Source organism: Passer domesticus, chromosome 9, assembly GCF_036417665.1.
Source record: "Passer domesticus isolate bPasDom1 chromosome 9, bPasDom1.hap1, whole genome shotgun sequence".
NCBI classification, from domain to species: Eukaryota; Metazoa; Chordata; class Aves; order Passeriformes; family Passeridae; genus Passer; species Passer domesticus.
Genome location: NC_087482.1, coordinates 16,227,021 through 16,242,107, shown reverse-complemented (window position 1 = coordinate 16,242,107; position 15,087 = coordinate 16,227,021). Strand labels below are relative to the sequence as shown.

Here is a 15,087-nt window from a genome sequence, read left to right as displayed (position 1 = left end):
TGTTTTGCGATTCTCTGCCTCAAACAGCTTCCTTTAAATGCTGCTCATAGTCAGGGAACATTCCCAGAGAGTCTCCAGTGGAGCTGTGGCCAGTCCATGATTCTACAAATAGCTCTGCGGAGCTTCCATTGGCCTCTCAATTGCTGGGCCTTGTCCTTGGGGCCCTCTGGGGCAGCAGCCAGAGCTGGCTCCCACTGAGGCTGCCTGGCCAAGAGCAGCCCCAGGGGCACGGGGCAGAGGCAGAGGGAGGTGGGGAGGAGAAAGAGTAGGGCCGAGGTTGCCCTTGAAAGGCAGAGGCGCTCTGGGGCCCGCTCCTGGCCAGGGACCCTGCCCAGAGCCGTGCCCTGCTGGCCGGGGCCTTGAGGGGCAGCTGTCCAGCTGGGCCCAGCTGTGCCAGCAGCTCCAGCCGTGCTGGGGAGCCTTGCCAGCTCTGGGCCCTGCTGTGCACGAGGGTCCCTGTGTGCCACTGGCAGCTGGGGCCTCAGCCACCTCCTCTCTTCACAGGTGCTCCTGTGCATCTTCAGAAAATTATCCTAAAAATAGAGACAACGACAACTTGACAATATAACCCAGCTCTTCACTTCTGCCCCTATCTGCCCTGCCGTGGCTGCACCACCATAATGAAGGCATCCCCAAATCCATCCCTCCTCAACGAGATCCTCTGCCCCGGAGTCCCCTGGTCCTGTTCCCCGGCCAGGACTAAAGGTGGGCAGCCCTTGTTTGGCAGGGCAGGGCTTGGCCCCTATTTTATGTTTAAATAAAGAAATAGAGTTTTCACAGCTATGTCCATGTGGTAGCACCAGCAAAGCCCCCCTGGCACCAGCACTGACTGAGCTCCATGCCCAGGAGCAGCCGTGGAAGGCCACGGTGTGGGCAGGCAGGAGCCAGGCAGGGGCTGCTGTGCCCAGCGCAGGGCCCCGAGGGGAAGGGGGAGCCCATGCTGAGCGTCCCTGGGCTGAGGGCAAATTTCCTTCCGGGGGATCATCTGGGCCTGGACCTGAAGAGGCACAAAGGGATATTTTGGGGTCCCTGCAGAGGCGTGCAGGGATCTCTCATGAGGCACAAAGGAGTATTGATGACCTCTCCTAAGGTGTGCAGGGATCCCTCATGCGGTGGGCAGTAGGGTTAAATTTGAGGGGGTTTTTTACTCTTCTCAGCACAGCACAGGGACACTTGGCCGAGGTTTTGCCAAGCTGGGAGAAAGCCTCTTGCAAAGGCTTGGGCCCAGCCTGTGGGCACAGCGGGCGGGCGCAGCCCATCCCCTGGGCCAGTCCGGGCTGCTCAGGCCGGGCCGGGCCGGGCCAGGCTCGGGCCCCGGCAGGGAAGGGCCGCGGCCCTGGGCTCTGCTGAGGCTGCTGAGCTCCGGCCTGCCCTGTGCTGCAGCCCAACACATTGACAGCCATGGCCGTGCCCTGGGCCACCGCAGGCACCCGGGGCTACAGCTGAGGCCGCGCCTTCTCCCACTGAAGGGAGGCTGGCTCTGTTCCCTCGCAGGGCACAGCTTAGCTCCCAGCACCTTTGTGAACCTGCCTGCCGGGGAAGTGCTGGGGGGCAGAGTTCCAACCCTTCTCACTGGGAAGTGTGTCTGATTTTTTTCCCTCTAAATTTGTGTCCTGGCAGAGGTTTAAGTTTGCTTGCTCTCAGTAGGGCGCTTTTCTTCTTGGCAGTCAGTGGGGCTTCAATGCAGCCAGGGTTGAAGGAGGATCTCTGGCCGCTTGGGCTGTGGTTGTGGGACTGGCTTCAGCCTTCCTTTGGCTGTGATTTGCACCGGTGCTTGTGCAGGCATTTTACAGTAACTGGCTTCAGTTCTTTCCTCTTGCCCCCAAAAACCGAGAATAAACCTGTTTAGCACCAATGTCTGGGCTCCTAAACAGAACTGTTCTCATTCTACGAGTGTCACAGACACATTTTATGAAAAATCCTTTTTCCAGGGTCTTTTCTCCTGTGAAGCTGGGAAGCTTCAGCTTCTCCATGTTTTGTTGCTTTGGAATGTGATTTGGAGAATTGTTACCCAGCATGTGAAATTGTTTTTACTTGATGAGCAATGACAGCCACCTGTGTTAAAGCTGTGAACAGTCACAAGATTTGTTATTCATTCCTTTGCTTTCCCTTCCAGCTTTTTGATGAATTCTTTCTCTCTATTTAGTATAGTTGTAGTGTAGTACTTTAATATAATATCCTCATATATCAGCCTTCTGAAACATGGAGTCAAGATTCTCATCTCTTCCCTCATCCTGGAATCCTCAAACACAGGTATACCCAAGTCTTTCAGGCTTGCTCAGTGAATGAGCAGCTGATTGAAGTACAAAAATACTGAGAAACCCCACAGTCCCTTCCTAGGAAGAAACATCTCCCCATCTAAACCTCACCTGTCTTTATCCAGTTACAGGGGAAACAGACATATATATATATATATATATATATATATGTATGTCTGTAATAAAATAACTTCAGCTTTAAATGAAATCTCTGTATTTATCCTTTTCCTATGAAATTTTGGTTAGAAAGAAGTTTTATTTTACACAGTTACATTTAGTAAAGACATTAAATAACAGATGCTTTTAAGATGCCAAATACTGGAACTGCAGCAAATTCCTCCCTGACTGACATTCATGAGTGCCTGCTCTCAGGGAGGAATCAGAAGGTCCTGTCCAGAGGGTGAGAGCAGATGTATGCCCTCTTCTCCAGGATCTGCTTTGCAGCTTTTTTAATGGAATCATCCAGGTTTTCATCAGCATCTGTGGAGAAAGAGAGAAAAGTCAACTAAGGGACCACAAAGAGCTGTTGTAAATTTCTTTCAAGAAGTGTTTTTGAACACAAATGCAAGAGTGTGAGGGCCAGGAAGAAACTGAACATTCTCTATTGAAAAAGATTGGTTATTACAGACTGAGCTTCAGAGACCCAATGCCCAGCTGGTCAGTACTTCCCAAAGAGTCCAAATCCCTCATTTCTATCAGCTACTTGTCAGAAGTATATACATGAAATGTAGATATTATATTCCTCAATAAGGAACGCTGGCAGTTGGCTTTAGCTATGAAGTGAAGAGACTCTTTTCAACAGGTTCCAGCTCTGCTGCTTGTTTCAATTAAAAGCGGAGCCAAACTCTTTTGTTGGTCACATCAAACTCACCTTTTTTTGATTACAGTCTGAAAGACAGAAGAGCGTAAGAACTATTTTATAGTACTTACATTTTTCTAATTGAGCCATGGCATAATTATTCTTGAAATAGGCTTCTGTGCAGAAGATATTTGTAAGAAGCACCTGGAAAAGGAGTAAAACTGAGTTTAAAAATAGTGAATGAATTTCATAACAAAAACCATGTAGTAAGAATACAGTAATTGAAACATCTCAAAGCTCTTTGATGATGGTGCCCTGAACCCCAGTCATGTGCAGTGCAGCCTCAGCTCTCCCTTTGAGGCCAGAGAACTGCCAAGGCTCAGGGCTGGGATGAGCCTTCGCCCAAAAGCTACTCCAAGACTGATTGGGAATCAATCCAGAGCAGGGCTCACACAAAGAGCAAAGTCTCAAGGCCAAAGCCAAACCTTCATCACGTTGGATTTGTTTTCACACTGATCTGGAGCAAATTTTTCTTGTGCTGCAACACCACTGTTACCATGAAACTTTACATGAGCTACTAAATAAGCACTGTCCTGTCCTGACCTGAGCTGTGCTGCCCAAATACTGTTGTGCTTATGTGTTTTTATTAATGATTATATGGAAAGAGCTTGGGAAGAACTGCATGGTGTTAACAGATTTGAGAGAACGTGCAGAGTTGTGGTGAGGTTCTAAATGTCTGTGTATGTGTTAAAGAAGTATTTTAAACATGTTGAAAGTGTGCAGCTCAACAAGCAGAGCCCCTGAGAGGCTCCTGCACTCTGGCAGGTTTAGCCACGTTCTGCTGCACTTTTATGGGAGAGTTTGCTGTAATTCCCCAGAGATGCAGCCTGCCTGCTGCCAGGAGCACAGCCTGAGTGGGAATGGTTGGTGCTGAGGGACACTCACCTCGTGGTCATGGTTCCTGAGCCCGATGCTGATGGAGCGGCTGGCCCGGGAGATGGCTGCAGTCATTGCATACAAATTAATCACCACATCTGCCACTCTCTTCAGCACCAGCTGCTCATCCACTATTGTCTGGGAGAGAGAAAATCATTATCTGCTTGTGGTTTGCCAATTTAAAACTTTAACCAAATATCACTGTCCATACTTCATGTTTAGGTCCAGCTTTATTTCGCATAAACCGGTTCTAGCCTAGGTCAGAAATTATCATTGTTAGTTTTGGGTTTACTAAGCTGCACCTTTTAAATTCTACTTGTAAAATTGTAATATTGATGTGTGCCTTAAACCACTTTGTTAAATGCCTGTAGCAGCAGGATTTGTGCTTACACAAGAAGAAAACAACCAATTCACTGAGGGTGCTGGTACTTTGGTTTTGGTTCTAACAATGTAACTTGCCCATTACACTGAGTACCTAATGTCAGTGTGTTTTCTCACACCCAGTGAGAAGGTGTCATGTGAAGGAAGTGCTGGTCCTGCCACACTCAGTCCCCTGCAGGTTCCAGTGGGGCCCTGAGCATAAACTATTCAGTAACAAAGACAACAGACAAAATAAATAGTTACCTTGCCAAACCTACTTAGCAGGCCCCTGACTGTAGTTCCAAAATAATAAACGTTTTCTTCAAGTTTCTTGGCATTCTCCTATAAAACAAAACACAAAATAGAACAATTTGAGTAGTCTTATAACAGAAAAGCAACATACCCCCACCCCCTTTAAAGAGGATACTGGATTTTCTCTTTTTTAACATTCATCCACCTTGCTGCTAAAAGCCAGACAGGCGCATTTCTTTCTCTCAAAGATCCATTACAATTTTCTGGAGTTTACCCTCAGTAACTTTTAGTATAGGCTTATGATAACAAAAGTAACTAACAGAACGCCCCATGAAAAATATACCTTATCTTTTTCCTATTAACAGAACATTCATTTTTGGTCATAAAAACCTTTTCCTAAGTGATTAAGCAAGTATGTGTATGTGTAATTCACAGTCATTCTGACCTGAAACTCTGTTCCAATTAAACAGGAAAAACTCCTGTTTTGTAACTAACCTTATAACAAAGGGCAGCTATTAAAAACGCTTTCATATGGTGAAGGCTCAATTTATACAAATTATCCAAATGGATCTAAAACTGGATTTGGTATAAACACAGGCTTAGAGCAGCCTTCATCCTCCCTTGATACCTGGACAATAACTGTAACTTCTTACCCTGTCATGGTGCCAACATCTGCTTACCCTGGAAAATCTCACTGCCCCTAGGTATACATTTTGGTTTGCAAAAACAGGAGATGAAATTGTGGCAAGCAGCAAAGGGAACAAACACAAGAGCTCAGCAGAGAGGCCCTTACCTGGAGGCTGGGATGCACCACCCCACTGTCACCTACAAGCCCCAGATCCACCTTCCTGCCCAGGGTGTCCTGTAACCTGGTCAGGAACTCCCCCAGCACCACTCCCACGTTTCCTTTCTTGATTGCTCTGAAATGTTGGGGAAAGAATGGCTGTTAAAAAAAATTCCAAGAGGTTCAGACACAACCAGTTGGAATTCCAAATACTTTAGCACCAAGTCCTGATCCACTGCTGTGAAGTCTGGAGAACAACTGTGGAGCCTTAAGAGTCATCAGCTGCTCTCCAAGACACCCACAAGGAATTCCAGAGACCAGTACTCAATATGCACAATGCAGCTGTTGTGTCAATACAACTTCATTCAGATACAAAATATTAATTACTGGTCTTGAAAGAAATAATTACAGCTTGTGTAAAAGTCCAAGATAAAATGCATTAAATGCTACAATTCCTAAATCTATGAACCATCCCATTAAAAACACAGAGTCCCTGTAACAGTGAACTTTTACAGACAATAAATAGAAATACTGCAGGTATTCCCTGCAGTTTGTCCTCTTATCTATAAAGTTATCTGATTCTGTTTAGTTTATTTAAAACTATTAAGAATAAATAAGAACATACTTAATTTTGTCAGTTAAGATCTTCCCTGCATGCTGCATCCCTGTCAGTGCAATGTACATTCTCAGGATTTCATTGGTGCCCTGGAAAAAGCAGAAGAGAAAGTGAGAAGGTGGGTAACCAGAGTTTACAATAGTGTTTTCCAAGCAGGTCTGTTGTGCCCCTGTGCTCTTCCCACTGCTCCAGTACCACATGATGACTCTCCCCACACATAAACTGCCGCCTTTTGCTTTATCTCAGTTTTAATTCTGATTTCATGGGGCATTGCAGAAGTTGAGCCCCTCATCATTAAACACACAAATATACCCCAATGTAAAAGAAAACAGACAAAATGCATTTTGATTAAAAATGCTCTGCACTGTTCCAGTGAAGGAATATTTGAATAGTTGTAGAACTGCTCAAAATGAGCTGAGTTAAAATCAAGTCTGACAGTGAGTCTGATGTGCACATGATGGGTCACTGACAATCCAGCTTGGAAAGAGAACAAGCTTCAGAACCAACCTTTCTTTTAATTTAAATAGCCATCAATAAGTTAATTAAATGTCTAAGTTGATCTTTTATGAGTTTCTCTGCTTCTCTTGTGAGAAGCACACAAGAGGAAAGGTTACTGCTGTAACTCACACTGTGGTCAGTCTGTAAAAGCCATCATAGCTTATTTTATTATAGGGAACTACTATTGATATTCCAAAGAAAACAAGGTTAGTCCTGCAGTTTTACTGTTAGAGACTTTGCAGCTGAAGGAACAAGATCCTGGTCAATCAAACCTTCAGGTTTCTACTCCCCTTTATAGGAGGTGTGAACTGCAGTTTGCAGAAAAAGGGGATCCTGGTACTTGCCTCAAAGATGAGCAGGATCCTGGTGTCTCTGAGGTAGCGTTCATAAGGATAATCCTTCATGTAGCCAAGGCCTCCAAGGATCTGCAGAGCCTCACTCACACATGCCCAGGCACCTTCAGAGCTGAACACCTGCCATGGAACAGGGTTTGATCAGCAGAGAGTAGATAATAAATCAGCAATAAACACAGGATGCCCTGCTCTGGGGTTGTATCCACAGGACACTGCTGCAGCGTTTTCTGTGTGTTACACCAGTCCTGGAGCAGTATCCCTGTGGCTCAGGGGTTTGTCAAATTTAGTGATGCAATGCACAGGGCACTCTCCACATTCCAGGGACAGGGGCAGCCCCACACAGGGAGAGCAGCTGCAGCTGCTTGGCTGGAGCCCAGAGCAGGAGTTTTCTGCAGTGACCATGAGGGACACCCTGACAGCCACAGCCTGGATATTCCACAGGGTTTGTTGTGCCATCAGCTCCCTGGGAAAGCTGGCACAGCAGCAGCTTGGCCAGGATGGCAGCTGGAGTGTGACTGAGTGTCCCAGTGCTCATGTGAGGCCTCCTCAGACGCCAGCTCAGCGGCTGTGACATTCTCAACCTGTTCCCTGCTGGTTTTATTTTGCACGAGTCTGAGCTTGTGGGGTACAGACAGAACAGTATCTGTCATTCCACCTGGCTGCAGTGCTTCTCTCCTCTAAATGCAGCCCTGAGTTCTCAGCCCTCTGCAGGCTGAACACTGAGCCTTTTCCCAGCCCTGGTTACCTTGACCATGGCAGCCTCGACGGAGCAGTCAGGGAAGCCTGGCCTGTCCATCATCCCTGCAGTCAGGTAAGCCATGCTCTCCATCACGTAGGCTTTCACAGCCATCAAACAAAACTTCTCCTGCCACACAGCAACAGGAGGAATCGTACAGAAATTCAGATGCAAAAGTCCACAATCAACCCTCAAACTTAAAAAGACCTGCAGTTCTTATATGTTTTACATCATCAAATTAATCAATCAATAAAAAGTACCACTTTGAAACAACAATAAATAAAAAATACTTTTATACATTTATCATTCTGGACATTTAAAAGATCAGTGTACAGAAGTCAGCACCAGGTTCACACAAATTTCTAGCAAATCCTTTAAACCAGTACAGCCAAAATACACCCAATGCAATCTATGTCCTGGCACTTCGCACAGAGATTTAGGTGTTTCATGTTTTGTTACCTGAATTAATCCAAACTGGCTGAGTTTCTTATTGAATTGTTTCCTGGTGCAAGCATACTCTGATGTCAGTTCTTCAAAGAAAGAAAAACAAGTCATTCTCAGAAGGGCTGTGACAGACCATTCCAGCAGCTGGTGTCCTTCCCTGGGCGGTGACATTCCAGTCTGTGCCCAGGAGCCCCCTGGCTGTTCCAGAAGCAGCACTTTGTGAAAATCACCCTCACACTGATGTTGTTGACCAAGTGTGGGACCAGCCTGTCAAAGGCTTTTGAACCAGAGGTATGAACCTGTACTCTTAAGAGAAGTGATCAGGTTTGGTGCTAATTGGTTAGAGAGACTTCTGTTACTGTTTTGGCTAATAATTGGCAGAAAGCAGTTTTAGCCCTAGTTACTGTGTGCAGCTTTGAGCCAGTTATTCAGGTGGGAGGTTCCAGGGGAGATTACACCTTCTAAAATCAATAGTACAGAGGTTTTTTTGTTGGGAATAACATTTTACCTCAGGGAAGTCCAACAGAGGCAATAACCTCCCACTCTATGAACTGAATCTACACCGTACAAAAGGAAAAAGACCTTTATTTCAAAACCTCTGCAAGCAGGCTTTTAATTTAATTTTTCAAAACCATATTTTCGTGTTTTAAAGATATCAAAGCCTGTTATGACAAGGTCAAGACTCCTGCTCCCACTCTGAATGTCTTGCATGATCTGCCTCAGGCAGAGCAGTTTCTGCTGGCACCCAGCCATGCAGAGCTCCCAATTCACCCACCTATCAACTTCTTAATCATTCCAGCAGATGCACTGCCCATGCTAAATCTTCCACTGTTGAGGATATTCATGGCAACCTGTGAAGAAACAGATGGGGTTTAGGCCACATTCTCCTTAGGTCACTGGTTCCTGCTTCTGTGTTCCCTGGATTTCACTCCTCACTGGGACACACTGCCAGTCCTGGAGAGTGCCCTCACATCAGCCACCACAGCTCTCAGCATCCCAAGGAAAATGCTTCAAAACTGGGCTTTTCCTGCCACCCATTACATCCAATTTTGTATCTGAAGTAGATGATCCGGTGACTTGGAAATAATCTCTAATTAGATGAAGGTAAAATGTAGATAAAAATGCATTTATCTGCAGCTGGTAAACAACATTCCAGCTGGACAGCACGGCTCCAGTTTATCAGATGAAGAAAACCACAGTATTTCTCCTTGCAGCTGACCTGTGATGGCTGCTCTCTGCCTCAGGTGGCTTTCAGCAACACATCACAGAAGGGATAAGAAAGGAGGTATAGAAATGAAATACAGACCAATAACGTAAAAAAAATAGATTTTGGAGTCTGGTGTCTGTAGTGTTGTTTCTCAACATGGGTGACTCATGTCAAAGCCTGTTAGGAAAGAAGTCACTGTCCTACATTTTAACTTGTCAGGAAGGCACCATAACAATCTTCTTTTAATCTCTACTACATTAAGGAAAATAATTTCTTTTAGCACTTAGGCCTGGACTTGCCTGCTACAGCAGGAATAAGAAATGGAGAAGGAGTAAGAGCAGGTTAGCAACTCCCCAGGTCACACTCTCAGAGAAAGGTTACACTGCAAGGCCACCTGTGGTTTTCTCTCCTGGGGTCCTGCCAGCATTTCCCTGTGCAACAGGGCAGCCCTGGAGAAGCACCTGACAGCCAGGGCACCTTGGAGCTGGGCATGCCTCCAGCACTCCCTGTGACATCCACACAGCCTGTGCCAGGGTGTCTCCCTTCCCACATTCTGCTCTGGAACCAGCAGAGGACATGTCCTCCATTCAGGGCAGAAGGGCAGCTGAAGTCACTCCCTCTTCTGAGGGGACACCACAACAAACAACCAAAAGCCCAACAAGAAGAGAAGAAACACAGAAATCTGAGATGATGGCACACTGTGCACTGTCCAGTGACACCAATTTACAGATCAATGGGGGAATCTCTCTTCCTGTACCCTAGAGTGTGGCAGTGCTCACACCACCCACAAGGAAACTTCAGCATGGGGGGAAACAGCCTCCTTCAGACTTCTATAAATCACCAGTAGTTATTCTCCACTGCTTACCTTAAATCCCCCTCCAACTTCTCCAATTACATTCTCTATAGGCACTTTGGTGTTTTCAAAATGTACTTCACAGGCTGAAACACAGAATTAACACTTGATCAAATATGACACAGAAATACTTAAAAGACATTCAGGAACTTAAGTCACTATTTGTAGCAGGAAATGAAGTCTTCCTAATGCATTGTTTATGACAGAATTATACATGCTTCGCCAAAGAAGTGAGAATTTGGGAAAAGGCTGTAGTTGACATCAGTTATTGATGTAAAATATTTAAAATATTATGAATATACACTGTGTAAACAGAGAACTACAGTTTGGTCTTTATTTCTAGTTCTAAGGAACTGACTGAACAGTCACCAAGATGGTGAAAAGATGCAATCATTACAAAGCTTAGAAGAGCTGAAGAACGTGGACTTCTAGATTAAACCTATTGGCCACTGAGACTCCTGAATAATTTCTTTCACTGCACAGTGAATGAACTCCACAAATTGGATTTCTTATTTCAGACCCTGCGTCAGGAAGGGCTCCTGGGAAAAGCCAGCTAAAGAAACATGAAACTTATACTGTAACATGGAATACGTATTGATTTGGCCCTGAATTCAGATGATCCAACCAAAATAAAACCTTAAACTATGAAAACAAGTTCTGCTAACAGTTTTAGGTGGCTCTTACTGTTGGAGCCTTGAATGCCCAGTTTATCCTCGGGTTTCCCATGGGTGACGCCCCCGAAGTCCCGCTCCACGATGAAAGCAGTGATTTTATCCTTCACCTGCCCGTCCTTGTCCACAATCTCTGTCCTGGCAAACACTGTGAAAATACTGGCCAGGCCACCATTGGAGATCCAGACCTGTTTTGAGAGAGGGAAGATGTGTAAGAAAGGTAAATGTGCTGATTTTGTGGGCACAGCCCTCCAGGGTTTTGTAACAGGCTGGGAAAAGAACAGAGTGCTGAAAAATTGCTGTTCCTTCCCTTCAGTTCTAATGAGGGTCTGCTCCCAGGGTGAGCACATTTCTGAGGAGAGCTGACCACATGTGCTCAGTTTAGAGCAACTTTAAAACCAGAATGTAGTATCAATATGCATTAAATTAAAATCCACAGTGCATTTCCACAAAAGCTGGTCCATCCTGCTGCTGCTGGCACCTGAGAGATACAGGGGCAATGCAGACTGGACAAACCCTGTGGCCAAAAATTAACTCTGATGAGAAATTCTCTGATCAGCCTCTCCCCCAGGGTGGGTCTCTTCACACCACAAATGGATCAACAACTACAGACCAAGTCTGCAACGCATCCAATACTGCTGAAACCAGGACATCTCTGATTTCTTCAAGACTGGCTTTTGTCACGGTTTCTTTTAACAGAAAGGTTCCAAGCAGACCTATTTCTAATTAAATATCAAGTTGTATTTTAAAATCTAGCCTGCAGAATGAAGAGATGTCAAATACAGGTTCAGGTTTCCTTTTACCTAAGCTGTCATGGAAGGGGCTGATTTACTAAGAAACCAACCCGCCCTGAAGCTGAACACACAAATGGCCAACAGAGAAAGAACCCAGGGTAGTTTTCCATTTTCCTTACCAGGAGTTTAATGCAGTAATTCTCTAACAATAATTTTCTATTCCCTTTGTGCCTAATCTTTTTGACAGGGTCATTCTCCTCTAGCTTGGAAACCTCCCAGTCCCAGACTGATGCAAAAGACAAGAACACTTCCTACATTTGTAAGAAACCCCTTTCCTGTTCCCAGTCTGTGAGTAGGTACCTTGGAGCCATTTAACAGGAAGTGTTTCCCATCTTCACTCAGGGTTGCCCTTGTCTGGATGGATGCAGCATCACTCCCACTAGAAAACAAACAAGTTACTAATGTTTAAAGAAGTAAACACGCTTTAAAAAAACAAAACTGCATATTCCCCCTCTTCCTATTCTGTAAAAAGGAGGGGGTCTCAAATAGCAGTATATAAATTTTAGCTTTTAACTAACAAGGAAGCTCACTAGATTGAACAGTTCTAAAAGTTACCTGAGGGGACATTTCTTCTCATTACCATGTTATCAGGATTATAACCTGACCAGACTGTGTAGAATGCCACAAAAGCAACATTTTGGAGCTACACTTTGAGCTATGTGAACACACAATGAGCCTCTCACTTAAGTGACAACAAAAATTCTTCCTTTTAGTTTTGGTAGCTCCTTCAAAACAGGCTTTTATATTTTGAATAAGAACTGAAAGCATCCCAGAACAGTCACAGCACATTATTTCTGACGTAGCACAAAGCATCCTTTCAAGTAAATGAATTCCTGGGATGAGAACAAGAATCAAGGATTTCATGGACACTGCCAAAAGCAGCATGCTGGGGAAAGAGTAATTGGAGTGTTCCTTGAAATACCAAAACTAAGCCACAGATGTATATACTGAAGCCATGGGCCCCAGATAAAGAAGCCTGAAGGTATGAAGCAATGCAGCTAAGGCAGTGAGCCCCTGTGGGGCTGTGGGGCAGCAGCACCTGCCGGGCTCGGTGAGGCAGAAGGCAGCAATGTGCTCCCCCGAGGCCAGGCGGGGCAGGTACTTGGCCTTCTGCTCCTCGGTGCCAGCAATGAGGATCCCCTGCAGAAACAAGCACAGGAAACTTTGCAGCATCACCCTGTGGGAAAAGAGAGGGAGCTGACAAGCTCCAGCATGTTTAGAAAGCTTCATCTGCAAGTTTTATGGCATAGCAAGAGACAGTTTAATCAACAAGACTGTATTATTTGTCAGTCATTAAAATATTTTTTCATTAGCATTCTCTGCTCAATTCCACAAGGAATCTTCTCTTGCTATAACAAACTGAGTGTGGTTTCAAGCTTCTTTCTGCCATCCACCCAGCACTAAAAAGGTAAATACCTATGGCTATATTCAAGTTCAAAACTGACACACTTTCTCTCAGATGAGTTATCTCCTCTAGGCCCCCCAACATGCAGCCCCAGCCAGCCAAAGTTCCTCTTTTCTGAATTCTTTCCTTCCTCATCACCTGAGCACCCCTGATACTGTTTCAATTCTATTTATTCTAGGTACTTTAAACAAGTTTAGCCAATTTAAAAAAAAAAAACAACTTGGACTCATTCACCTAAGAACAATTATCCTAATAGTAACTTCCTTGTGTACTTCCTATGCAGCCTTTCTGTCTCACACTGAACCAGTGGCAGAGGCTGCTGCAGACACCAACAACCTGATTTATGCTTTGCCAGTAATTCTGATTTGCTCCCCCTAAGCCCCACATTTTTCACTTCACCTTTTCCATGCAATCTGTGCAGAAGCCCTGGCCCCAGAGCAGCAGCATTACCTTCAGCCCAATGGCCTGGTGAGCTGCCAGGGTCACTGCAATGGAGCCATCCAGGGAGCTGATTTCTCCCAGACGTGCATATATGGTGTTTGACAGGCCCAGCCCACCTGGAACAGGCACCAGGTTTTATTTCAGTACATTTTTTGTGCCACTTCCCCGCTCCCCCAAAAATCCATTTCAAGTACAGAAATACAGGAATGTAGCAGCTTTAACTGGAGAGGTACAAAAGCGGCACAAAATGCACCCCTAGATGTTCTTCTGTGGCATTTACTCACCATATTCCTCTGGAATCTGCATGCCAAAGAGACCCAGGTCCTTCAGTCCTTGTAAGGTTTCGGGTGGGATTTTTGCATCTTGATCGATTTTCTTCGAGTCCACTACAAATACAGAATTTTTTCTCATTTAACACTGTGTTTCTCAGTGCCCAGAGCAGCTGGGAGGCTACAGGATTCCCCCACCAGGGCCACAGTCACTCATGACCCTTCTCATTCCCAGCTTCACAAGAATTTCTTCTTTCTAGCTGCAGCCTGACCATCCTGTTTGTCCTCACCACATATTCAGGAAAAAAAACTTGGAAATGGGAAAAATACAGCATTTATTTCATTTTCTCAAACATTTCTACTGGTTCTGCATGCCAGCAGATTCCAAGACTGGAATAAGCAAAGTATTTTCAGGATTCTCTATCTGAACTAAGTCTAGGTCGTGAATACAAGAAAAAAAAAAGTACATAAATGAGGAAATTAGAAAATCTTGTTCTTAGGAGATTTTAGATTCTTGGGGGATTAAGAGAGCTGTTCTGTACCATGGCAGTGAAAACAAACAGGAATCATACTTTCTCCAGACTCCATAATTTGACCCTTTTATTCCTTCCCTAAACATCAGGCTGTTTACTCCATGAACCATGTTCCCCCCCACAGAGCAAAGAGTTAAAAAATGTAATTTGAATAAATCCTTTATTTACTGTCAGTGAGCAACACTACAATTTTACAGTTAAAATCACCTGGATCTTGCCAATTGTGATGTGTGACAATCACTGGCTTCTCCAAACTCCTACAGAGTTTGGAAAACCTCTGTCAATGGGAAGGCTGAGACAGTGCTGTTTAACTGCCCCAGAAATTGCTGTCTGTGCAAACCACTATTCTGCAATTGCTCTGGAATTGGCTTATCCAAGGCAGCACGAATGGAAGGACACCCTGCAATGCTCTCTGGAATGCAGACGGGTAATAAGGCCTTTCCCAAATGGAATTATTACTCTAATACTGAAAAAACAGAAATGCTTTTGATTTTTCATAACTCCTCAACGAGCCAGCATTTCTGAGTATCTCTGCTGCATTTTGCCACGGTCAGTTTTAGCAGAGTAGGACAGCTATAAAGTTCTAGGAACTAGAACTAGGAAAAAAAAAATCACAATGTATGAAGTAGTTAGAAGCACAATTCAGCTGAGCTAAAACCAATTTCAAATCCTATCTTTATCCCAGAATTCTTTTACATCCTTGGTTTTTCCCCTGTTTTGGAGATTTAATTCTTCTGATCAGCACCCAAATACTTCCCAAAAAAGCCACAAATGGACATGCTACAGAATCAGCATCACTGTGTGAGCAGCAGTAAATGCATAAACTAAATTAAATGTTTGAAACACCTTATGGAACTGCTATAGTGAAATAATTTTGT

The 15,087-nt window shown here is 44.7% G+C and overlaps 1 protein-coding gene across 1 annotated transcript; it reads right to left on the bottom strand.

Moving 5' to 3' along the window:
• Window positions 1–2,494: 2,494 nt before the first annotated feature.
• On the bottom strand, window positions 2,495–13,592 carry LOC135308335 (complex I assembly factor ACAD9, mitochondrial-like). The gene is made up of 16 exons (XM_064433274.1): window positions 13,577–13,592; window positions 13,417–13,523; window positions 12,601–12,701; window positions 11,862–11,940; window positions 10,781–10,955; window positions 10,109–10,182; window positions 8,812–8,887; window positions 8,052–8,122; window positions 7,602–7,721; window positions 6,848–6,976; window positions 6,015–6,094; window positions 5,399–5,525; window positions 4,618–4,695; window positions 4,003–4,131; window positions 3,189–3,261; window positions 2,495–2,738 (listed from the first exon to the last, which is right to left on the bottom strand). Exons 1-16 carry the CDS (start codon window positions 13,590–13,592, stop codon window positions 2,638–2,640), a joined length of 1,536 nt encoding a protein of 511 aa, XP_064289344.1. The 3' UTR covers window positions 2,495–2,637.
• Window positions 13,593–15,087: the final 1,495 nt, after the last annotated feature.